At 41.8% G+C, this 27,089-nt stretch overlaps 1 protein-coding gene across 1 annotated transcript; it reads left to right on the top strand.

Annotated features, from left to right (window-relative positions):
- The first annotated feature begins 14,484 nt into the window (after positions 1-14,484).
- LOC139372664 (uncharacterized) lies at positions 14,485-21,393 on the top strand. The gene is made up of 3 exons (XM_071112445.1): positions 14,485-14,618; positions 19,424-19,674; positions 19,945-21,393. The coding sequence occupies exons 2-3, from the start codon at positions 19,472-19,474 to the stop codon at positions 20,804-20,806; spliced, it is 1,065 nt and encodes a 354-aa protein (XP_070968546.1). The 5' UTR covers positions 14,485-14,618; positions 19,424-19,471; the 3' UTR covers positions 20,807-21,393.
- The last annotated feature ends 5,696 nt before the right edge of the window (positions 21,394-27,089 follow it).

The following is a 27,089-nucleotide window of genomic DNA, read 5'->3' as shown; positions in this document are numbered from 1 at the left end:
TTTTTTAAAGTGAGCATGCCTGTTTCACCTAAACTTAAAATGATTGCAGTTAAGTGCTTTTCCTCCATTGCATCATTGCAGACAGAGATGATACAATTTGAAATGACATCAGGTATTATTTTCTATAAGCAATTCTAAGGAAAAAAATGTAAATGATTTGTTCACAGAACATCATGCCAAAATATTGTTGCCAATCTTAGCATGTGCATTAGATGTCATCAAATGAGTGTGCCATAATTATTTTATTTCTTTTGTTAATTTTTTTAAACAGAAGATTTGTATTATTATGGTTTGTGTCTGTAGATGTTTTCTTTCTGGATTTCAGATTTTTTTTTTTTTTTTTTTTAATAATTCGAGAAAATGTCAGTGTAAAATATGAGGATGTGAAAAGGAATAAGCACGGATTTGAAGGCTTTCCAGTTCGAAAAAGTTGCTATGTGCATGTACTTTGTGAAACTGGTATGCATATAGATGAATGGGGAAAAATAATAGCCTTGCAATTGAAATGAATTTTGATAGCAAATAATCATAATAATTATTTAAAATATAATTTATTTATTTAGCCACTTAAAAGTGATGATGTATAGTGTAGGCTGAACAGTTTCTTCGCTTTTCCATCATTTTTTTCATTCGGAAAAATTGTACAATAACCTTTGGTCTCAGGTTTTGAATGGATAGCCTCTTCAGGTTCTGCTCCCCGAATCAAATCACAGAATAAATCCCATAAATGCGAATGCACCTGCCAAACAAAACAATACATATTAATTAATTTTAAAAAATAGTACTAATTTTCCAGGAAAAGGATATTGAGATGCATCATCTTACTAAGGGAAACTTGCTGTACTATAGAGAAGCGTGGGTTCAGTGTGCACGCACACACACACACACACACACACACACACACACACACACACACACACACACACACACACACACACACACACACACACACACACACACACACACACACACACACACACACTGTATCAAGCCATAGAGGAGCAGGCCATGGAACCACTGCTATTCTTTAAGGATATTAATGTTGATGACAGGTGTAATCCAAACTTCAATTGTGCCACTGAGAATATATACACGCCTATAGCCTACGAACACAATGACAGGCATTTGAGATGTATACAGTGATGTCATCACTGACTGTCATTTAAATTCAATGATAGCCAAATGGCAATCAATGGGTGAAAAAGGACCAGATGGATTTCTGAAGGAACAATGCAATACTGGGCATTGATTAATTTAGCACAACATGTGCCATTTAAGTCACCCACATTGATAAGTGATAAATGCCATGGATACCATTAGGCAGATTTCCATTGACCCAGGTTTATTAGTAATCAAAAGCAATGTTGAAAAACAAATATTTGCGACGTGTAATGGAAACGGCAAACATTGGAGAAATTGTCTAAAGATCGACAAAAATTGTATCCATTCTACAGGGGTGGATTTACATTTTGTCTAAACTTTCTTCATTGTGACAAATGATGACGGAAATGGTGATTTACGAATAAATGATAACTGCCAAATGATTTTGTCATCACGTAGGTTAACTATAGAGCTTTACTTCACATTTCATTCTAAATGCCAACTGCTTGCTAAATGTATTTTTTCAACTATAAAAAAATGGTTTCTTTTCAGGAAAAGGACTGTCCTGACTTTCAAGAATGCCTGAATTGCTTCGCCTTGCTTTTCTGGCAAGTTTCACCATCCAATTATACCAGATCTACAGGAGTTTCACCATGGCAAGGACCTTGGTCGATATGTTGGCAGATGAGAATTATTACAATATGGCAAGTATTAGTCAATTCCTGCATTCTATCCATGCTGGCTTTCGCAGGCTACCTGAGACATGAAAGAGATTGGTGGGAGGGAATACAGGCTGTCGTCAATGTATTAACAAGCAATTTGATTAAAAGGGTAATGGAAACAATTCAACCACTACATTTTTATTCGACACTAGGGTTATGCGAAAAAAGTAGTTTTTTTTGTTTTGTTGATCTAACGTCATTACGTCCTTCTGTTTTTATCGACAAGATAGTTCAATGAAAACGCACCCTAGCAGACAACTGTCGCACAAACGGTATTTTCTATGCGAACTTTCTAAATATCGACAAAAAAATCCCTGGACAGGTTAATGGAAACATAGCTTGTGTCTGTCTTGAATGAGCATAACGAAAACTATTGTAACATTACAGTTTTTTTGGATTGCTTAAGCACGATTTTCAAAACAGGGCCCGTGTTTTCAAAACACTACACACAATTAGCACAACCACACACCCAAGTAGCAAAACACTACAGATCCTTTGCAAAATTAAACACTCTTGTAAAAACTATACACTTCTTTTTAAAAACCACACTTTGTTACCATATGAAACACACACGTTTCACATTACTATACTCTGTTGACACGAGTTACACTCTGCTGTGATAAACCTAAAACACTTTTAGCACTTCTACTTCCCTATGATTAGAGTAGGCTACTATCAACATATACAACAAGTACAAATATAATGTAAATTCACCAAACACTACACAAGACCAATGTTGCAGACTGAAGAAACTCATTTATTTCTCAACACGCCCAAAATGTTGACATGGAGATTCATAATACTGTAACCAAACATCACTTTACATATTGTAAGTTCAAAAACATAAATACAAAAATAACTAGACATTGTCTCTTCGCCTAGCTGGATCTGGCCAGAGAATTTCATCAACATCGCAATGTTGTCATTAGCAAGACACCTTGGAAAGAAACGTCTTGAATGACGAATCCATCCTTGCATTGAAGCTACCGCCATCTGGTCACAGCCCTCCTCCATGGCTTGGATGAGGGGTACCTCAGCCTGGAACGGAGATCATATACCTTCCACCGCCATGCCGAGAAAAAAATATTCTATAGGGTTGAGGAATGGAGAGTATGGTGGAAGATATAGGACTGTGAAATGTGGATGTTGCTGAAACCAGTTCTGAACCAGAGCAGAGCGGTGGAAAGACACATTGTCCCAGACAACAATGTATTGCATATGATCGATTTGATTTGCTGCTGTTATGTTGTGCAATTGGTCCAAGAATGTAAGTATGAGTGCTGTGTTGTAAGGTGCCATATGGGCATGGCGGTGGAGGACCCCATTCTGTGTAATGGCTGCACAGAGTGTTATATTACCCCCACGTTGCCCTGGGACATTGACTATAGCCCTGTGGCCAATGATGTTTCTTCCCCTCATTCGTGTACTCGTCAGGTTGAACCCAGCCTCATCTACGTAAATTAACTCATGCTGGATCTCCTCTCCATCCCATCGTAAAACTCTCTGAAAAACAGTGTCAGGCAAAATTGTGTAGTTCAGTGTAGATCTAGTATACATATTACAGTACAGTAAAAGATTGTGAGACAGTATGCAAGATCACACTGCTAAAGTGAATACAAACCACTGCATAATCATGCTGCAGTCGTTTCACCCTTTCGGAATTGCGCTCGAAAGGCACTCGATAAATTTGCTTCATTTGAATATGTTTTTTTTTAGGATGCGTGCCAGTGTTGATGTTGAGACCTGATGATATCGTTGAAAATGGCGTGGTTATTGACAATGTTAGCTTGGAGCTGCTTGAGTGTTATAGCATTGTTGGCCAAAACCATGTTTACTATCTCCCTCTCTTGCTGTTCTGTGAACATAGGAGGCCTTCCCCCTTGTCGTCCCTGACCCTCAATCCTATGTAGAAAAAAACAGTATACAATAGTACAGTAGTTTCACAGGAAAAGGTAACAGAAGTGCTGATAGTGCATAGAATACAGTGCTGTAAGCAGTTACTGAAACCGTGCAGATGTTTTTGATATGATGATATTTTTACAATACCTATTTTCCAGTCGAAATGTTCTCATCACACTTGCCACTGTATATCGGCTTAGATTTGGCTGTACTCGCAGTCCAGCCTCCCTCAGCGTCAGGCCGTGGTTGAAAACGTGGTCAACCAGTGTTGCGCGGATCTCATTTGTCAGATTCGGTCCTCTATGAGCACCTTCTTGTCTTCCTCTTCCTCTTCCTCCTCGTTCTCCTCCTCGTCCTCCTCGTTCTCCTCCTCCTCGTCGTCGTCGTCGTCCTCCTCCTCCTCCTCCTCGTCTTCCTCCTCCTCCTCCTCCTCCTCCTCCTCCTCCTCCTCCTCGTCTTACTCTTTCTCTGACTCTTTCCATTGTGCTTGAAGACCGATGAACTCACCTGCTGCTTTTTATAGTGCTTATACACCTGAGTGGTGTGTCTACAATTAAGCAAACGAGTGTTTGCACACCTGATGACTGTGTTGAACCAATTGGTTGGACGGTGTGGTAATTTGACAGTCAGTGCTTTGGTATTGCAAGGACGTGACTTCATGATAGATTTTTGTGTGTAATGTATGTTAAGTGTGTTTAGTCTTTTGCAAATCACTGTGTGTATAGTTTTGCAACAAGTGTGAGGTTGACAATGTGCTTATAGTTGTGCAAATATGGGCTGATGTTTTGCTTCTTGAGTGTAAGGTTTTGATAATAGTGTACTACTTTTAATTTGAGTGTGTAAGCAATCCAAAAAAACTGTAACATCCAAGGTTCTAGAATGTTCAGATGACCCCAGGAATACACATGTAAATATACAGTACTTTATATCATATATTGTACGTTCTCATCCTTTGGAATAAAACGGCCTTTCCACAGCTCCGATGCGTTACTATTTGTACACATTTTAGAATATGTGCCTTTAAGAAACGCTATTTCAATGTTTCTATACCTGTAGGCACATTTTACATCTGAGAAATGTATCCAACCTTTTTCCTTATAAAATATGTATCCATCTCTAAGGATTCATGTAGCTTCATACAAATAGAATAACCAAAGCAAAAATTGTGTTTTTTTCGGCAAACCACACAGACACAATCCAGCTGATTTACAACGTCCAAATAATTTATTTTGGCAGAACTGCCGTAGTTTTGTCCAATTATTGGGGAAATTATTTGGAATAGCTGGAAAATTCATTATTTTACATTTTTGCGAAGATACCACATTAGTCTTTTCTTGGTGTAGCTGGTGGACATGCACATGGATATTAAGGGTTGAGAGTCAATGTTAAAGCCATTTTTAGCAATTATGAGTCAGTATTGCATATATTCAATACATCTCTATAATTGTATTTGTATAAAGTGCATACCAGCATTTGAATGATCATGCCATAGTGAGGTGATGCCAACATGATAATGATGTACAATGATTTACCAGAGAGTAAAACAATCATTGTTACTGCCATGTTATGTGCCATATTAACATGCATGGATTAATGCTGAGTGAGTCAACAGATAAATGTTTGTTAAGAACGATATAAAATACATTGTACGAAACGAATTGATTGTTGGTGCCAGCCTTTATATTAGTTGTTGAGTTATCCCCGCTCTTTTGAAATGATATGTTTACCTCCAAGCTGTGCAGCCAGACACATAAATAGTACCTGTATGACTTGGCTGGTCTGGATTGAGATGGTTATTGGTCGATCGTTCTGGATTCTGTATATCCTCCTGATGCCTGTGGTTTAATGTGTCCAATATCTCCATGTGCTGGCCAGATATCTATCTATCTGTCCAGATGTCCACAGTGCCAAGTTCTCCTATCACTGGGACAAAGACACACATATTGCACAACTAACTAACTATCTGTGTCATAATAAACTCTAGAAGGCTGTTGGGTTATTTGTATGATTCCATGTTACTTTTTCTTAATATCTCTAATTTCTTTTAATAAAAAAAAAGATCCTTCCTTTGCAATATAATATAATTATGTTTTTTAGGTCTGACGAACAAATGCCATGTACCATGTTTATTTGAAAATGATGAAAATGTTAAATGCATACCATCTCCAAAGGACAATGTTATATCAATTTGGTTCAACAAATGACCAAATTGACCCAATTAACATTTTTGTTTCACAGTTTTGGAAAACTATTTTCACTCCTGATGTCAATACATGCAGCGATATGGGCTTTCTCTTTTCAATAAATGGGAAAGAGCAACTTGTTGAGAGAGTAAACAACCATTTATGTTCATGTTTTCATTTTTGTGTGTGCATGATTTGGTGTGGTGACTTCCTGGTCAGGTGACCTGGGTGAAGCAATGACACCACTTGAATAAAAACTATGAGCCTCCTTCTCACAAGCCCCAAACCCTTTGACTCTGGTCTGTCTGGTCATACACTACTGTAAATCTATTAAAACACTACTACTGTAACACTAATGTAAATGTTAGCTATACCCACCACACCACCACTCTAACCCCACCCCACAACCACTCTAACCCCACCCCACCACCACTCTAACCCCACCCCACCACCACTCTAAACCCACCCCAACGCCGCTCTAACCCCCACCCCACCACCACCATAAATCAAATGTATTTATATAGCCCTTCTTACATCAGCTGATATATCAAAATACATCTCCATATATATCTCCACAGTCTCTCCGAAAGAGAGAATTAGAGATAGCATACTTAAATTCACACAGGACACTGGATAAGACAGGAGAAGTACTCCAGATATAACAGACTGACCCTAGCCCCCAGACACATAAACTACTGCAGCATAAATACTGGAGGCTGAGACTGGAGGGGTCAGGAGACACTGTGGCCCCATCCAATGATACCCCCGGACAGGGCCAAACAGGCAGGATATAACCCCACCCACTTTGCCAAAGCACAGCCCCCACACCACTAGAGGGATATCTTCAACCACCAACTTACCATCCTGAGACAAGGCCGAGTATACCCCACAAAGATCTCCGCCACGGCACAACACTACTATAACCCCACCACAACACTACTCTAACCCCTCCACAACACTACTCTAACCCCACCCCAACACTACTCTAACCCCAACACAACATGAGTCTAACCCCTCCACAACAAGACTTTAACCCCAACACAACACTACTCTAACCCCACCACCACTCCAACCCCAACACAACACTACTCTAAGCCCACTACAACACTACTCTAACCCCACCACAACACTACTCTAACTCCACCACAACACTACTCTAACCCCACCAAAACACTACTCTAACCCCACCACCACTCTAACCCCACCCCACCACCACTCTAACCCCACCACAACACTACTCTAACCCCACCACCACTCTAACCCCACCCCACCACCACTCTAACCCCACCACAACACTACTCTAACCCCACCACCACTCTAACCCCACCAAAAACACTACTCTAACCCCACCACCACTCTAACCCCACCCCACCCCACCACCACTCTAACCCCACTACAACACTACTCTAACCCCACCACCACTCTAACCCCACCCCACCAACACTCTAACCCCACCACAACACTACTCTAACCCCACCAAAACACTACTCTAACCCCACCACCACTCTAACCCCACCCCACCACCACTCTAACCCCACCACAACACTACTCTAACCCCACCACCACTCTAACCCCACCCCACCCCACCACCACTCTAACCCCACCACAACACTACTCTAACCCCACCCCACCACCACTCTAACCCCACCCCACCACCACTCTAACCCCACCACAACACTACTCTAACCCCACCACAACACTACTCTAACCCCACCACAACACTACTCTAACCCCACCACAACACTACTCTAACCCCGACACAACACTACTCTAACCCCACCACCACTCTAACTCCACCACAACACTACTCTAACCCCACCACCACTCTAACCCCACCCCACCACCACTCTTACCCCACCACAACACTACTCTAACCCCAACACAACACTACTATAACCCCTCCACAACACTACTCTAACCCCACCCCAACATGAGTCTAACCCCTCCATAACAAGACTTTAACCCCAACACAACACTACTCTAACCCCACCACCATTCTAACCCCAACACAACACTACTCTAACCCCACCACCACTCTAACCCCACCACAACACTACTCTAACTCCACCACAACACTACTCTAACTCCACCACAACACTACTCTAACCCCACCAAAACACTACTCTAACCCCACCACCACTCTAACCCCAACACAACACTACTCTAACCCCACCACCACTCTAACTCCACCACAACACTACTCTAACTCCACCACAACACTACTCTAACCCCACCAAAACACTACTCTAACCCCACCACAACACTACTCTAACCCCACCACAACACTACTCTAACCCCACCACAACACTACTCTAACCCCACCACAACACTACTCTAACCCCGACACAACACTACTCTAACCCCACCACCACTCTAACCCCACCCCACCACCACTCTTACCCCACCACAACACTACTCTAACCCCACCACAACACGACTCTAACCCCACCCCAACACTACTCTAACCCCAACACAACATGAGTCTAACCCCTCCACAACAAGACTTTAACCCCAACACAACACTACTCTAACCCCACCACCACTCTAACCCCAACACAACACTACTCTAACCCCGCCACCACTCTAACCCCACCACAACACTACTCTAACCCCACCACAACACTACTCTAACTCCACCACAACACTACTCTAACCCCACCAAAACACTACTCTAACCCCACCACCACTCTAACCCCATCCCACCACCACTCTAACCCCACCACAACACTACTCTAACCCCACCACAACACGACTCTAACCCCACCACAACACTACTCTAACCCCACCACAACACTACTCTAACCCCACCCCACCACTACTCTAACCCCACCACAACACTACTCTAACCCCACCACAACACGACTCTAACCCCACCCCAACAATACTATACAGGAACCAGTCTACAAACATATACATTTCCAAATTAATTCCTTAACAAGACATGTTAGTAAAAATACTTGAGTTCACAACCTTGCCTGTTGGGGGAATTACATTTTACTCCAAGAAGAAGTTATTAATTAATTCATCTTGTGCATTTATATTTAAAAAAAATCACCCTCCAGCAGAGGTAGGATCGATATCTCATTTGAAGCTCAAAAACAAACTGAAGCTCATATTTATTTAAGGCTTCCAGATAGATAGTGGGGCTTAAAACGTCATTTTAGTGTTGGCTAATGGAGCTGTGAAGAGAGTTAGAACATCTCTAGCCCGGAGAGATGGACCCCAGACGTCTACACTGATCAAAATACAAGACACTTTGAGCCAAATAAGATTCAGAAGGACCTAGAGGAATCTGATTTCGACTGGATAAAAATGTGACTGGGGATCTTACTCACTGACTTACGCCTCCATTCCTCTCTATCCTTTCTGTGATTGTAAAGAGGAACTGGAATAAACCTCTGTGTGCTCGTAATTAAAGAACAAGACAACTATCGAATTTATTTTAATTCACACCAAACACTAAAGAGATTAACTGTTGTGCTGAAATGCCACAGGAGGCCGATACTTGTCTAATACAACGCCTGGGTGCAGAGGAGATGGGTGGAAAAGTACTGAGAAAGTCATCTTATTACACAGAAAGAAATCAGCAGCAAAGCTCCCCAAGCGTGGTGTGAAATGTAAATGACCCACAGAGACAGACTGAGAACTCATCCTGCCTCAGTCAAGGTGTGTGTAATGACAGGGAAACACAGATATAGGCTGTACATTGCACTATAGGTCTATATCTGGAAATAGCTGTCAATGTCTGGGGAAGATGCGTATGAATGTTTACTGTGCTCTCTGTGTGTGGTTTTTACAGAAGGGGTTCAAACCCAGGTCTCCCATACACTAGAAGAGCACATTAGCCCGCTAAGCCAAAGTCTAGGCATTGAGATGCAGGAGGGGGTGCCGGAAAGAGGACGCTGACAAACAGAAAAATGAGCAGAGCTCCAGAAGAGGCCTGTGTTCTACCACTGGATGTTCCCATGCCCTTTTTCAGCAGGTGGGATCTCTGCAGTGCAGAGCGTGATGATCACTGCAGTCCTATTTATCCAGCCCCCTGTTCTTATTGTGTCTTCCTCCTCATCCCACACCATGATAATTACACTGCCAGAGCCATGGACGTTATGGATGGAGGAGGACAATAAGAACAGCCTGGGTGGAGGGGCGTTGGAGTGTCAAAGCCTGGTGGGGCGGTGGCGGTGGTGATGCTCTCTGTTCAACATCAAGCCTGTAATTTCACCACAGCTCAAATGATCATCTAAGCAGAGCCACGTTTCCTCTGAATGGAGGAGGGGTTTTTATATACTAGCAAGCAGGTGCTGATGGTGCAACAGAGACAAATGTTCATTTATGTAGGATTATTTGGGAAGTTAGTGAATACATGAATGACTAACAGGGGAGGTGGAAGATGTGTGTGGGGCGTGAATGACAAGGTTTGGGAGCAAAACTGCCTCAAAGAAAACCAGCTGGCAGAAAACCACCGAAATGTGAGAATTCATGAAAACAAAAATCTGTGGCGTAGGCAGACATACAATGATGGCAGGGCCAGCAAAAATCTTGGTGGAACAACATTTGGGCACTCATAAAATGACCATAAAAGCCTACTCTATACCCTACTGTAATTGATCACACACACAACTAACATGTGACTTTGCAATACAGACCAAATAGTCATGTAGGCCGACAGTATGTAAATTCATGACTTTTGCATTTAACAGGCAACTCACATAGACCTACACATAATACCCCATGGGCCTATAATGACTAGATTATGAGACTAGAACATAATGCTCTGATATAACAGAATTAATCACAATAGGCAGCTGTAGCCTATAAAGACTAGAACAGTGGTCACCAACCTTTTCTTGGTCGAGATCACTTTATGAGTCAAAATGCAAACCGAGTGCAATGAACAATAGTCTGTAGGGCCTAACTATAGCAAATGGGTGGAGAAGCACAGGGCAAAGATATATTTCCAAAACTCTCAAGCTAGGCTATTCTACCGGTCAAAAGTTTTAGAACATCTACTCGTTCAAGGGTTTTTCTTAATTTGTACTATTTTCTACATTGTAGAATAGTGAAGACATCAAAACTATGAAATAACACATATGGAATCATGTAGTAATCAAAAAAAGTGTTAAACAAATCTAAATATATTTTATATTTGAGATTCTTCAAAAAGCCACCCTTCCACTGTTCCTCTGGTGCCGAAGCCGTGGATGTCGATTAAGGCAGCCACCCCCGCACCTCTCTGATTCAGAGGGGTTGGGTTAAATGCGGAAGACACATTTCAGTTGAAGGCATCCAGTTGTACAACTGACTAGGTATCCCCCTTTCCCTTTGTCTTGATGACAGCTTTGCACACTCTTGGCATTCTCTTAACCAGCTTCATGAGGTAGTCACATGGAATGCGTTTCAATTAACAGGTGTGCCTTGTTAAAAGTTAATTTGTGAAATTTCTTTCCTTCTTAATGCATTCGAGCCAATAAGTTATGTTGTGACCAGGTATCCAGAAGATAGCCCTATTTGTTAAAAGACCAAGTCCATATTATGGCAAGAACAGCTCAAATAAGCAAAGAGAAACGATTGTCCATCATTACTTTAAGACATGAAGGTCAGTCAATTCAGAAAATTTCAAGACATTTCTTCAAGTGCAGTCACAAAAACCATCAAGCCCTATAGTGAAACTGGCTCTCATGAGGACCGCCACCGTAATGGAAGACCCAGAGTTAACTCTGCTGCAGAGGATAAGTTCATTAGAGTTACCAGCCTCAGATAAGTCAGCCCAAATAAACGCTTCAGAATTCAGGTAACAAACACATTTCAACATCAGCTGTTCAGAGGAGACTGTGTGAGTCAGGCCTTCATGATCGAATAGCTGCAAAGAAACCACTACTAAAGGACACCAATAAGAAGAGACTTGCTTTGGCCAAGAAGCACGAGCAATGGACATTAGACCTGTGGAAATCTGTCCTTTGGTCTCGAGTCCAAATTTGAGATTAGTGGGACTATCATTTGTTTTTCAACAAGACAATGACCCAAAACACCCCTCCAGGCTGTGTAAGGGCTATTTTACTGAGAAGAAGAGTGATGGAGTGTTGCATCAGGTGACCTGACCTCCACAATCCCCCAACCTCAACCAAATTGAGATGGTTTGTGATGAGTCGGTCCGCAGAGTGAAGGAAAAGCAGCCAACAAGTGCTCAGCATATGTGGGAACTCCTTCAAGACTGTTAGAAAAGCATTCCAGGTGAAGCTGATTGAGAGAATGCCAAGAGTGCGCAATGCTGTCAAGGCAAAGGGTGGCTATTTGAAGAATCTCAAATCTAAAATATATTTTGATTTGTTAAAAAATGTTTTGGTTACTACATGATTCAATATGTGTTATTTCATAGTTTTTATCTATTCACTATTATTCTGCAACGTAGAAAATAGTAAAAATAAAGAAAACCCTTGATTGAGCAGGTGTTCTAAAACTTTTGACCGATAGTGTATATGATAAGACTGGTCAGAGGTCAGTTGTTGTAGCCTATTACTTGTGAGGTACGTCGGAGCATAAATTGAAATAACTTTATTAATTTCACTGGACTGATGGTCAAGTGGAGAAGCGCGTTTCATGATTTCTAAAAGTGTTGAATAAAAATGTAGTGGTGTTCATTGAATCTGAATGTACTGAAACTGTCTTTAAGGCCCTCGATTAGATCAATGCAATCAGTGATTGATAGAGAGGGGACTGGAGATCCTTCATGGCGAATTCACTGATATCAAATAACTTGGCAAATGCTCCAGCATCCTCTATACAGTGTCTCTTGAAAAAATCATTTGGCCATTTTACATGTTTTTGCTAGCCAAGTTGGCTAGTGAATCCACTTAACTCACCGCTCACTAGTTAGCTAATGGTGAGTAGCCTACAAAGTGTAGTCTAGTCTACACAGCGATAGCTACGGTTTACTGCACATGGTATCAGAGCGAAGTGACACGTGCCACAACCTGCTCATTATTTTGGAATTGATAAGTTCTTTTGTTTTTATTAGGAAGGTGTTCCTAATGTTTGGTAGGCTGAGTGTATATCCCTTTAGTTTCCCCACCTCCTCCCTACTGCTTAACATGAATTCTATCTGATGGTGTATGCATGTTCAGGCCAGGGCTTGACAGAGGTGCCGGTACCTTTCATATTTAGATGCAGGAACTGCTCAATACTGTTTAGCAAATATTCTGTAAGAGGTGCAGGAACTCAACCAGAATAACATTTTAGGTGCCGGTGCCGGTGCTCAGTTCTTGTGAGTGCTGTGCGTAGGTAAAAAGACAAATCCTGCCCTGTGTGGAACCCTGACAAGTAGAGCATACGTGTATTTTTTGCCCAATCTGATTGGGTGGGCCTTGCTCCCGAGCGGGTGGGTCTACGCCCACCCAGGACCACGCCCCTGCAAAGAGCTCCACCCCCTTATTGACAATGAATAAAAGTGACATTTAGGTGAACTGCAGGTAAATAATGTACAAACTTGCTGCTGTTTGAGACTGATGTAGAGATACAGGAACTCCTGCAGGCAGCACACTAGAGTCTCACGTCTAATCTAACCTGTCCAAATAGATTTACACAGGAGTGTGAGTAGATAACTGCATGCCATATGCAAAAGGCTACCGATTACAACAGGATCACAGACACTTTCACTATTCTAACCTATATTACTCCCATACTCCCATGCATAGTGGCACACATACAATACACTGTAGCCTGCTGTCAGAGAGAAAACTCATCTTCCTCTATCAGTTTATATAGAAATTAATTCTCCATTCAATCCGTTGCTCTGAAGTTCTGCGTTACAGCGTGATTGATACATAAAGACAATGTTCTCGTGTTAGCAGAGACTGCATTCATGGTAAGCTCTGCATATGTCGGCTCAATGGGTAATGACTTTTACATTTTTAGTGCACTATATCGATACAGATTGAATCAAGCGCTAGCATATTTTATATATTGACAGACTACATCAGGTACACGTCCCGAACTTCCTCTGAAGTTGTCCAAACCCATACCTCTGGAATCACTACTACTTTTCTATCCAGTGGAACAGTGAGATAAATCACACAGAGAGATCCACAATTCAGATAGACTTCAGTAGCCTCTGGCAACATCTAGTGGTGATAACACCACACTAACATCCCCCATTCATTATGATTCACTCCTAAATTCATTTGATTTGAACAAAATGCCATAAGATCTCATGTCTTGTTCTAATCAATAGGATTTAATCAATAGATCATTAAAGAGTGAAAACTGTACTTGATAAACTAACCTGCATATGAGGAGCCATTGGCACACTACCCTGATCTGCTACATGTTGACTAACTGTTATCAACGATCAAACCAGTACCAGTCCCCAGGCTGGATTGCAAGCTGCTGTCTAGTACCATCACCCTGACTCTGAAACCACTACCTTCATGGTTCTCTCCAGGTGTCCCTGAGCCGGATTTGGGATCATTACAGATGACCCTGTTGCCCGCTGACCCTAATCCTCCTAATGTTCTTATAGCCAGTCAGCAAGCAACTAAAACCTACCTACCTGCCCTGCCTTTTACTGTAGTGTTATCCCAACCCCTGCTTTCAGCCCAGTGCTGGACATAGCACGGAAAGTGAAAACAACAACAACAACAACAGCCTTTCCTCCTGGGCTCTCTCAGGGAAGAAATTATTCGGGCAAAAATTCAAGCTAGAGGAATTTGTCAAACCTGTGAGTATTTTAGATAGTATAGTATATCATCATCACTTCCTCCTTCCTAGTTGTGTCTTATTGGGATTATACATATACACTGAGTATACCAAACATTAGGACCTCCTTCCTAGTTGTGTTGAGTCTTATTGGGATTATACATATACACTGAGTATACCAAACAATAGGAACATCTTCCTTATATTGAGTTGCACCCCCCAATTTCTCCTCAGAACAGCCTCAGTTCATCGGGGCATGGACTCTACAAGGTGTTGAAAGCGTTCCACAGGGATGCTGGCCCATGTTGATTCAAATGCTTCCCACAGTTGTATCAAGTTGGCTGGATGACCTTTGGGTGGGGGACCATTCTTGATACACACGGGAAACTGTTGAGCTTGAAAAACCCATCAGCGTTGCAGTTCTTGACAAAACCGTTGTGCCTGGTACCTATTACCAAACCCATTTCAAAGGCAATTTAATCTTTTGTGTTGCCCATTCACCCTCTGAATGGCACTCATACACAATCCATGTTTCAATTGTCTCAAGCCTTGAAAATCCTTCTTTAACCTGTCTCCTCCCCTTCATCTACACCGATTGAAGTGGATTTAACAAGCGACATCAATAAGGGGTCATAGCTTTCACCTGGATTCACCTGGTCAGTCTAGGTCATGGAAAGAGCTCCGTGTATATAATGTTTTGTACACTCAGTGTTTATTGGCAGTAGGACACATTGTATGATGCTTATTAGTGTACACATGCAGTGAAATGATCAGGCATTGCTTGTTATATGCGGTCTTTAACCTTCTCAGGAGTGAATGACACTATGTAGAAGAGGCAGAAATGAGTGGTTAAATGTGTACAATGTTTGCATCAGTTCCTGTGATATACCATTATATTCTAGGTTTAGATTAGCTACTATCTTGAGTATACAAAGCAGACAGTATGACAATAACCTCTGAAGCAGGTATTCCCAAACTGGGAATACCTGGGAGTACCAAGGCCGTCGGTCGGGGGTACGCCAAATCAAAATCTGATTCACATTTTTTTTAAACCATAATTATTATGAATATATATATTTTTCCTCTTTTTTTCTTCACATATTGAATTTCTGAATATATTTGTATATTTATATTTTCCAACGGGGCTATACATTTGGGTGATGTTTTTTTCTCGCCTGAGTAGCCTCGTTTCACTGCCCAAAATAAAATGTAACTATCTAGTGTTCAGCGAAATAACAACACAATGTCAAATACAGGTAACCTAGTCAAATAATTAACATCCAATCACATTAACCATTTCACTCTCTGGGAATTCCATTAATGGTCCAAACGTAACTGCTGCTCATGTTTGTATCTGTACTGATGGTGCAAAAGCCATGACAGGGAGACACAGTGGAGTGGTAACGCGCATGCAAACAGTTGCTCCCGACGCCACTTGGGTACACTGCAGCATCTACCGAGAAGCTCTTGCTGCCAAGGGAATGCCTGACAGCTTGAAAGACGTTTTGGACACAACAGTGAAAATTGTTGTTAACTTTGTTAAAGCAAGGCCCCTGAACTCTCGTGTATTTTCTGCACTATGCAATGATATAGGCAGCGACCATGTAATGCTTTTACGATATAAAGAAGTGCGCAGGTAATCAAGGGGCAAAGTATTGTCACATTTTTTTAAAATTGAGAGACAAGCTTAAAGTTTCCTTAACTGACCATAATTTTCACTTGTCTGACCGCTTGCATGATGACGAGTTTCTCACATGACTGGCCTATCTGGGTGATGCTTTTTCTCGCCTGAATGATCTGAATCTAGGATTACAGGGACTCTCTGCAACTATATTTGATGTGCGGAACAAAATTGAGGCTATGATTAAGAAGTTGGAGCTCTTCTCTGTCTGCATTAACAAGGACAACACACAGGTCTTTCCATCATTTTATGATTTTTTTGTGTGCAATTTAACTCAAGCTTACGGACAATGTCAAATGTGATATTGCGAAGAACCTGAGTGAGTTAGGTGCGCAATTACGCAGGTACTTTCCCGAAACGGATGACACAAACAACTGGATTCATTATCCCTTTCATGCCCAGCCTCCAGTCCACTTACCGATATCTGAACAAGAGAGCCTCATCGAATTGCAACAAGCGGTTCCTTGAAAATTTAATTTAATCAGAAGCCACTGCCAGATTTCTGGATAGGGCTGCGCTCAGAGTATCCTGCCTTGGCAAATCGTGCTGTTAAGACACTGATGCCTTTTGCAACCACGTACCTATGTGAGAGTGGATTCTCAGCCCTCACTAGCATGAAAACTAAATACAGGCACAGACTGTGTGTGGAAAATGATTTAGGACTGAGACTCTCCAATACAACTCAACATTGCAGAGTTATGTGCATCCTTTCAAATACACCCTTCTCATTAACCTGTGGTGAGTTATTCACAATTTTCATTCATATAAGGTTTTATATGTAAGATGGTTAAATAAACAGAAAAATATTGATTATTATCATTATTTGTGCCTTGGTCTGTCACGCCCTGACCATAGAGAGCTGTTTATTCTCTATGTTGGTTGGGTCATGGTGTGATTTAGGGTGCGTTATCTAGGGGAATTGTATTTCTACGGTGGCCTGATATGGTTCCCAATCATTCCCGATCATATCTAGGTAGCCATTTGCCCCATTGTGATTTGTGGGATCTTGACTATGTTTGTGTTTAGTTGCTTTCTGCACTGCATGTAGCTTCACAGTTCGTTTATTCGCTTGATTGTTTTTGTGCTTTGAGTTCTCTCTTCCTAAATAAAAGGATGGAAACATACCATGTTGCATTTTGGTCCACTCCTTATGACGATCGTGACATTGTCCTATAAGAAATCTTTGTCACTTCCCACGAGCCGGGTTGTGACAAAAACACACACTCATTCTTATGTTTAATAAATGTATTGTATAGTGTGTGTTTGGTAGGCTTACAATGATGGCAAAAAAAACATTTGAGAGTGCGCTGACCCTGGTGCTAGAGGGTGTAGGTTGTACAGCTGGAGGTTGAATGTTTGAAGGAGTACGGGACTATAAAACGTTTGGGAACCACTGCTCTGATGGGTCTACTTTATACAGTGCCTTGCGAAAGTATTCAGCCCCCTTGAACTTTGCGACCTTTTGCCACATTTCAGGCTTCAAACAAAGATATAAAACTGTATTTTTTTGTGAAGAATCAACAACAAGTGGGACACAATCATGAAGTGGAACGACATTTATTGGATATTTCAAACTTTTTTAACAAATCAAAAACTGAAAAATTGGGCGTGCAAAATTATTCAGCCCCCTTAAGTTAATACTTTGTAGCGCCACCTTTTGCTGCGATTACAGCTGTAAGTCGCTTGGGGTATGTCTCTATCAGTTTTGCACATCGAGAGACTGACATTTTTCCCCATTCCTCCTTGCAAAACAGCTCGAGCTGGAGAGCATTTGTGAACAGCAGTTTTCAGTTCTTTCCACAGATTCTCGATTGGATTCAGGTCTGGACTTTGACTTGGCCATTCTAACACCTGAATATGTTTATTTTTGAACCATTCCATTGTAGATTTTGCTTTATGTTTTGGATCATTGTCTTGTTGGAAGACAAATCTCCGTCCCTGTTTTAGGTCTTTTGCAGACTCCATCAGGTTTTCTTCCAGAATGGTCCTGTATTTGGCTCCATCCATCTTCCCATCAATTTGAACCATCTTCCCTGTCCCTGCTGAAGAAAAGCAGGCCCAAACCATGATGCTGCCACCACCATGTTTGACAGTGGGGATGGTGTGTTCAGCTGTGTTGCTTTTACGCCAAACATAACGTTTTGCATTGTTGCCAAAAAGTTCATTTTTGGTTTCATCTGACCAGAGCACCTTCTTCCACATGTTTGGTGTGTCTCCCAGGTGGCTTGTGGCAAACTTTAAACAACACTTTTTATGGATATCTTTAAGAAATGGCTTTCTTCTTGCCACTCTTCCATAAAGGCCAGATTTGTGCAATATACGACTGATTGTTGTCCTATGGACAGAGTCTCCCACCTCAGCTGTAGATCTCTGCAGTTCATCCAGAGTGATCATGGGCCTCTTGGCTGCATCTCTGATCAATCTTCTCCTTGTATGAGCTGAAAGTTTAGAGGGACGGCCAGGTCTTGGTAGATTTGCAGTTGTCTGATACTCCTTCCATTTCAATATTATCGCTTGCACAGTGCTCCTTGGGATGTTTAAAGCTTAGGAAATATTTTTGTATCCAAATCCGGCTTTAAACTTCTTCACAACAGTATCTCGGACCTGCCTGGTGTGTTCCTTGTTCTTCATGATGCTCTTTGCGCTTTTAACGGACCTCTGAGACTATCACAGTGCAGGTGCATTTATACGGAGACTTGATTACACACAGGTGGATTGTATTTATCATCATTAGTCAGTTAGGTCAACATTGGATCATTCAGAGATCCTCACTGAACTTCTGGAGAGAGTTTGCTGCACTGAAAGTAAAGGGGCTGAATAATTTTGCACGCCCAATTTTTCAGTTTTTGATTTGTTAAAAAAGTTTGAAATATCCAATAAATGTCGTTCCACTTCATGATTGTGTCCCACTTGTGGTTGATTCTTCACAAAAAAATACAGTTTTATATCTTTATGTTTGAAGCCTGAAATGTGGCAAAAGGTCGCAAAGTTCAAGGGGGCCGAATACTTTCGCAAGGCACTGTAAGTATTCAATACTATGCTATAATTTAATCTGATGGCTTTTCAGTGTTGACTGGCAATGTTAGATATTCATGTAATGTAAGCGAGTGAGTGATATTAATTTGTGAGTGTGTGTTTTGTCACAGGTCTTGCCCCGACCAGAAGACCTGCTGACCTCTCAGGCTAAAAATACCATGATGCATCTCACCGCCCAGAACCACCGGCTAGCTTCTAAAAATGTATGTAATTCCAAAATACCTAAACTCCATCTGTCAGCCACACAGGGAGGGGAAGAGGAGGTGGTGATGGTGGGTCCGCTTAAGACTGGATCTGCCATGCTGCCAATGCTCGGCCAAGAGGGCCCTGCCACCCAGAGAGACTCCTCGCTCCTAGTCAGGTATGTATTATGTACTGTTGGCTCTCTTGGCTGAGGCAGCTATATACATGTATCTTACATTTGTAAAAAAATGAAAAATAATAATAATTCATTCACACAATCGTTCGTTCGTTCGTTCGTTCGTTCGTTCCTTCCTTCCTTCCTTCCTTCCTTCCTTCCAACCTTCCTTCCTTCCTTCCTTCCTTCCTTCCTTCCTTCCTTCTTTCCTTCCTTCCTTCCTTCCTTCCTTCCTTCCTTCCTTCCTTCCTTCCTTCCTTCCTTCCTGTCCAGGTCTTTCCTGCCTGGCTCATCCCGAGCGAGGGAAGGGGAGAACCTGCCCCTGCGGCGGCCTCTGAAGCTGGCCCCTCTGGAGCTGCCTAGGCAGGTACAGAAGGCCCAGAGACAGAAGATGAAGGGGATTGGTCTGGAGGCCAAGGGTGCTTCCCGCAAACTGGACACTACGGTGGGGGACCAACCCTGCCCCAGGAAGGTGAAGGCCTGTGGGGTGAGAGGAGAGAGACCAGAACTGGTTAAGGGTGCGGCAGAGTGTGTCTCCACCCCAGCCCCACATCCCCTGCCCCTGACTGAAACAGCACCCAGAGTCCAGCGACAGCAGAAGGTTCTGAGAGCGGAGCTTGCTCATGCCAACCCAATCCAGAGACACACAGGAGGCAGGCTCTCAGAAGATTTTGGCTCTACCATTAAAGACCTCCATCCTCCTCCTAGAAGCAAACCAGTCTCTCCCTCTGCCTCTTTCCCCATCAGTGCCAAAGCTCAGGCCCAGCAGGCGCCACGTGGCGAGGAGAGCGTATGCCATGCGGCCGGCCCGTTCCAACAGGAGACCGGCAAAAAGAGGCATCTGAGGAGGGCAGAGCGCCTCGAGGAGGATCAGAGCAAATCTAACATGTCAACAGGAGGATTACCTGGGGAAGAGGCCAAGCTGGCCCAAGGGTCCCAGCAGGGAAAATCCCTGAGGGTAGAGAAGACAGAGAACGCTCGGAGGACAGAGAAAGCCCTGATGGAGGCCAGTCGCATGCTGGAGAAGGCTTCCAAGAAGAACGTCAGGCCAGAATCACTGGAGAACCCGCTGGAAGTGTCCGGAAAGGCCCTCAGGAGGATGGCAGTGAGCAACCTCCAGGACGCTGTCCTTTGACCGCTGACCCAGGATCTTTGACCTCTTAACCCCTGACTCCTTTTGACCAGCCCAGGAAGTCGTGAAAACAGACTTGACAGTGTTAAACCGTGTGTTTATTTGTGCTTATCACCTGGAAATTACTATAGAAAAACCCCTGCATCTTACTTCACACAGCATCTTGTATTCATAGCAACAAGCCAGTTACAATTGCCAAGTACCCTGTATAGTATGTAAAACAGGATAAATATAGAAGTATATTATGAACAATATTTATTTATTATTTTGTAGAAAGATGACTGTAATAAAAATGTTTGCATGCCAACATGGTACCATTAGAATATGTTTAAAAAAATAGTGACATTTAACCATCGTAGATATTCTGACATTGGCTATTCAATCTCATATTTTGGATGAGATATGTCTAAGAGACTGACATGCATTCAGGGAATATCATCACGGGCTCATCAGACCGATACATTGGCCTCATCTATGACCACGGAAGCAGCTCCATTTACACCAAACAATGGCATTGAGTAGTAACATATCAGATCTCACAAAACAGAGCCGCAACAGCAATCTGATGTTTACATTGACAACAGCAAATAAAGTTCATGAGATTTGAAATATGCCATTTTCATGTCTTTTCTGAATCAGCCACCCCATTGGGAACGGTGTGTTTAGTCCTTCAGTTCATTCTCTCATCTTTCTGCACCTTAGCTACTTCCCGTAGTTCATGTAATCTCAAAAGAATGCAGTAGTGGTGCGTGGGTAAACACACAGGGGGAGCCTATGTGTTGTGATAATTGTGTTGTTTGCTCTATAACCTGTTAGTTCATATGCCTTGACACCGTGATACATAGTCCTCAGGATGAGGCAATAAGAAGACACAATGGAAGAATAAATTCAACCACACCCTTGTTTCATCACAAAACCGGAGAGCAACCTCTGTCCGGGGAAATCTACAAATCATATTGCATGTAACAACCAGTTAGTTACATGACCTGCAGCATCGTCAAGGGAGTTCATGTTTCCAACATAAAAAAACGATTGATTTAGAACCACGGAGAGTTACCACAAGTCCCAAAGAAAACAGGAGCTGTTCCAGCACCATTTCAACTTCAACATTTCAACATCATCAAATCAACTATGCTTAGTCTAATAATGTGACAATTAAAATAAAACAATTTAGTCCAATCAACGTAAGCTAAATATGATGTGGCTGTCAATGAAACAGATTTATGTGTGTGTGTGTGTGTGTGTGTGTGTGTGTGTGTGTGTGTGTATGTGTGTGTGAGAGTGTGTGTGTGGGGGGGGGGGGTGTTGTGTGTGTGCATGCGTGTGCAAGTACAAAACATGTTGACTCACCCTATTTGTAGAGAAATGCCAATGCCATCCTCCTCTCTTTCATGTTGACGAAACGGTCTATCACTCTGTTACTATCACTCTGTTACTATCACTCTGTTACTATCACTCTGTTACTATCACTCTGTTACCATCACTCTGTTACTATCACTCTGTTACTATCACTCTGTTACTATCACTCTGTTACTATCACTCTGTTACTATCACTCTGTTACCATCACTCTGTTACTATCACTCAGTTACTATCACTCTGTTACTATCACTCTGTTACTATCACTCTGTTACTATCACTCAGTTACTATCACTCTGTTACTATCACTCTGTTACTATCACTCTGTTACTATCACTCAGTTACTATCACTCTGTTACTATCACTCTGTTACTATCACTCTGTTACTATCACTCAGTTACTATCACTCTGTTACTATCACTCTGTTACTATCACTCAGGTACTATCACTCTGTTACTATCACTCAGGTACTATCACTCTGTTACTATCACTCTGTTACTATCACTCTGTTACTATCACTCAGGTACTATCACTCTGTTACTATCACTCTGTTACTATCACTCTGTTACTATCACTCTGTTACTATCACTCAGGTACTATCACTCTGTTACTATCACTCTGTTACTATCACTCAGGTACTATCACTCTGTTACTATCACTCTGTTACTATCACTCTGTTACTATCACTCTGTTACTATCACTCAGGTACTATCACTCTGTTACTATCACTCTGTTACTATCACTCTGTTACTATCACTCTGTTACTATCACTCTGTTACTATCACTCAGTTACTATCACTCTGTTACTATCACTCTATTACTATCACTCTGTTACTATCACTCTGTTACTATCACTCAGTTACTATCACTCTGTTACTATCACTCAGGTACTATCACTCTGTTACTATCACTCTGTTACTATCACTCTGTTACTATCACTCTGTTACTATCACTCAGGTACTATCACTCTGTTACTATCACTCTGTTACTATCACTCTGTTACTATCACTCTGTTACTATCACTCAGTTACTATCACTCTGTTACTATCACTCTGTTACTATCACTCAGGTACTATCACTCTGTTACTATCACTCAGTTACTATCACTCTGTTACTATCACTCTGTTACTATCACTCTGTTACTATCACTCAGTTACTATCACTCTGTTACTATCACTCTGTTACTATCACTCAGTTACTATCACTCTTACTATCACTCTGTTACTATCACTCAGTTACTATCACTCAGTTACTATCACTCAGTTACTATCACTCTGTTACTATCACTCTGTTACTATCACTCTGTTACTATCACTCTGTTACTATCACTCAGTTACACACTTTTAGTTTTTGTTGTCCTAGGGTACTGTACCTGGCAAAAATGCTTGCTCACTAGCCTAACTTCCATTCATGGGCAACGTTAACTAGTTACGTTAGTTACATTAGCCTTCTACATCTAGCTGCATATTGAACTGCCATCCTCTCAGGCCAGAGGCACAACAATGAATGGCCATTATAATCACAGGCCAGTAAGGAGAATTAAGTAAAACTACAAGTCCAAATCCGTATCTCTACCCATCGCTAATTAGGGGAAATTGCCAATTTAAGCAAGCTAGCCACCGGTGCACAACAACACAACGAGATGCAACAATTCAAGTTGTTTCTGTCAATGAAGTATGCGCTCAATGTGATTTGATAGGAGTGATGTCAAATCCAAATTTGCATCCCTTGACACTTTTTTGGGTGCGCCAGGACCATTCACAGTTGAGCTCACTCAGTTTATCTCCACACTGATTGGCTATTATTTTATCGTTTTTGTTTTATCATCAAGGGAGTCCAAATGCTCGCTGGCTTCCCTTGCGTTCAATGCTATAGGGCGGAAACAATGCCATACTCTTTTGGACCAGACAGCATCAAACAGATGTCCTACACATACAGAGGCAGAGGTGTGCTGCTACGCTCGCTCAGATGCTTCCTCCAGTGAGACACATTCAGCGAATTCTTGCGAATTGAAGGAAAATGATGCAACACAGAGATAAAAGATGCATTTTCTTTATAACTGTTTTTCTTTTTTTCTTGGTCAATTCTTTGGGGACGTCTGGCTTCCTTTGTCTTCCATGAATACACACCACTGGGAGAATGCAAAAGTGAACTCTTTTCAGAGTCTTTAAGCCAGCCAGGTCAACCGTGATACAAGTCAGTATTCAACGTCCATTCATGTCTGGGGACAGCGAGCGCTGTTAACTTCAAGTAGGTTTCAGGCATTATAGACGGGGCTGGTGGATGGGCTTAAGCATCGGCCTCTGATTCCAAAGTTAGCAAGTTCCAATCCAGCGATAGGCTAAAAAAAAAAACGTTCTATCTCAAACTTTAACCCTTGCGTTCAGAGTTAATGCCTAACTTTAAGATTTCTGAGTTAATCCCTAAATTTAGCGCAAACCTTACAAATTCAGAGTTTTGAGAAACATGGATGAATGTCTAATTCTGACATGAGACTGTGAGAGCTAGTTGCTTTAGGCAGTGTTTTTCCTCCTATCAAAATGCATTACAGCTCTGTGTGGGTTGGGCAACAGAACAAACCCTATCCCTCACTGCAACAAGTGAATCTCCAGGTTCCTTCCACTCTGAAAGAATGACTGAAGAACACTCACATAAAAAGGTCTACATTCTGCCAATCGGAACAGAGGATGCTACTCTAGACATCAAAGCCTTGAGATGATCCATTTATTTTCAAGTTATTCCCTGATTCTAGATTTAGACATTCCAGACTGTAGTTATGGATTTCATTTAGGTAATGTATGCTGACCCTTGACTAAATCAGGTAGTTTATCACAGAGAAAAGAAACGTCTCCCAAAACATATTTGAGTTTTAAAGGTCAATTGTTTTTGCAGGTATGTCAAAGTGAACTGACAGTGAGAAAACACATGCTAAACCACATCACAGCCATTCAACATAAAAAAAAACTTCTTATCAAGTGAGTTGTAGTAGGCAAGTTTAATTGACAGACTTGCCCTATGAACCCCAAATCAGGGTACAGAAGACAACAAGAGCCTTCTAACACACTACGTCCTGCTTTGAGTCATGCTGCATTCTGACAGTGAATACATATAATTTGTTTTTATGTATATGTGAACCCTTCGGGAATTGAACCTACAACTAAAAGGAGTCAGATGGCTCCTCAACCCTCAACGAGTCACTGACACCAGTAGCACATTTAACACCCATCTGCTCCAGACCATCATCCGACCACCAGACTTCATTACCCTCACACCACACCGGGCTATAGTTAGACTGGCCTGTGCTCACTTGCCCTGGCTAACTGAGTACAAAGGTAACCACAAATAGGATCTCAGAATGTATAGCTGTTATGTCTAATGTATGTATTTGTCAATGAAGCACAATGATAATTAATAGGTAATAATAATCATTTTGGTGGGTGCTTATATTTGTCCTACTTCACACATCAGAAAATATTCATAAATCTTGACTGATTCCACATTTTGTTGTGATACAGCCTGAATTCAAAATGTGTTTAAGTTTTTTTCTCTTTCTCACCCATCTACACACAATACCCCATAATGACAAAGTGAAAACACGTTGTTCGAAATTTTGGCAAATTTATTGAAAATGAAATACAGAAATATCACATTTACACACAGTTTAAGTCGGAAGTTTCCATGCACTTAGGTTGCAGTCATTAAAACTCGTTTTTCAACCACTCCACAAATTTCTTGTTGACAAACTATAGTTTTGCAAGTCGGTTAGGACATCTACTTTGAGTGTGGGTACACGCAGCCATCATACCGCTCAGGAAGGAGACGCGTCTCCTAGAGATGAACGTACTTTGGTGCGAAAAGTGCAAATCAATCCCAGAACAACATCAAAGGACCCTGTGAAGATGCTGGAGGAAACAGTTACAAAAGTATCTATATCCACAGTAAAACAAGTCCTATATCGACATAACCTGAAAGACCGCTCAGCAAGGAAGAAGCCACTGCTCCAAAACCGCCATAAAAAAGCCAGACTACGGTTTGCAACTGCACATGGGGACAAATATCGTACTTTTTGGAGACATGTCCTCTGGTCTGATGAAACAAAAACAGAACTGTTTGTTCATAATGACCATCATTATGTTTGGAGGAAAAGGGGGAGGCTTGCAAGCCGAAGAACACAATCCCAACCGTGATTCACGGGGGTGGCAGCATCATGTTGTCGGGGTGCTTTGCTGCAGGAGGTATTGGTGCACTTTAAAAAATAAATGACATCATGAGGAAGGACATGTATGTGGAAATATTGAAGGAACATCTCAAGACATCAGTCATGAAGCTAAAGCTTGGTCGCAAATGGGTCTTCCAAATGGACAATGACCCCAAGCATACTTCCAAAGTTGTGGCAAAAAAGGACAACAACGTCAAGGTATTGGAGTGGCCATCACAAATCCCCGACCTCAATCCTAAAGAAAATTTGTGGGCAGAACTGAAAAAGCGTGTGCGAGTAAGGAGGCCTACAAACCTGACTCAGTTACACCAGCTCTGTCAGGAGGAATGGGTCAAAATTCACCCAACTTATTGTGGGAAGCTTGTGGAAGGCTACCTGAAATGATTCACCCAAATTAAACAATTTAAAGGCAATGCTACCAAATACTAAGTGAGTGTATGTAAACTTCTGACCCACTGGGAACGTGATTAAAGTAATAAAAGCTGAAATAAATCACTCTCTACTATTATTCTGACATTTCACATTCTTACAATAAAGTGGTGATCCTAACTGACCTAAGACAGGGAATTGTAACAAGGATTGTATGTCAGGAATTGTGAAAAACTGAGTTTAAATGTAGTTGGCTAAGGTGTATGTAATACTTCTGACTAAGTATTCACACCTCTGAGTCAATACTTTGTAGAAGCACCTTTGGCAGTGATTACAGCTGA

The sequence above is a fragment of the Oncorhynchus clarkii genome, chromosome 18, assembly GCF_045791955.1.
Source record: "Oncorhynchus clarkii lewisi isolate Uvic-CL-2024 chromosome 18, UVic_Ocla_1.0, whole genome shotgun sequence".
In the NCBI taxonomy this organism is placed as follows: Eukaryota; Metazoa; Chordata; class Actinopteri; order Salmoniformes; family Salmonidae; genus Oncorhynchus; species Oncorhynchus clarkii.
Note: the sequence above shows the minus strand (reverse complement) of the source record. Positions and strands in the feature narration are given on the sequence as shown.

Excerpts from the sequence above, each read along its gene's own strand:
- LOC139372664 (XM_071112445.1), top strand. The coding sequence starts at position 19,472 with ATGATGCATCTCACCGCCCAGAACCACCGGCTAGCTTCTAAAAATGTA. Across the intron at positions 19,675-19,944 it reads GACTCCTCGCTCCTAGTCAG|GTCTTTCCTGCCTGGCTCAT; the intron begins GTATGTATTATG and ends CTTCCTGTCCAG.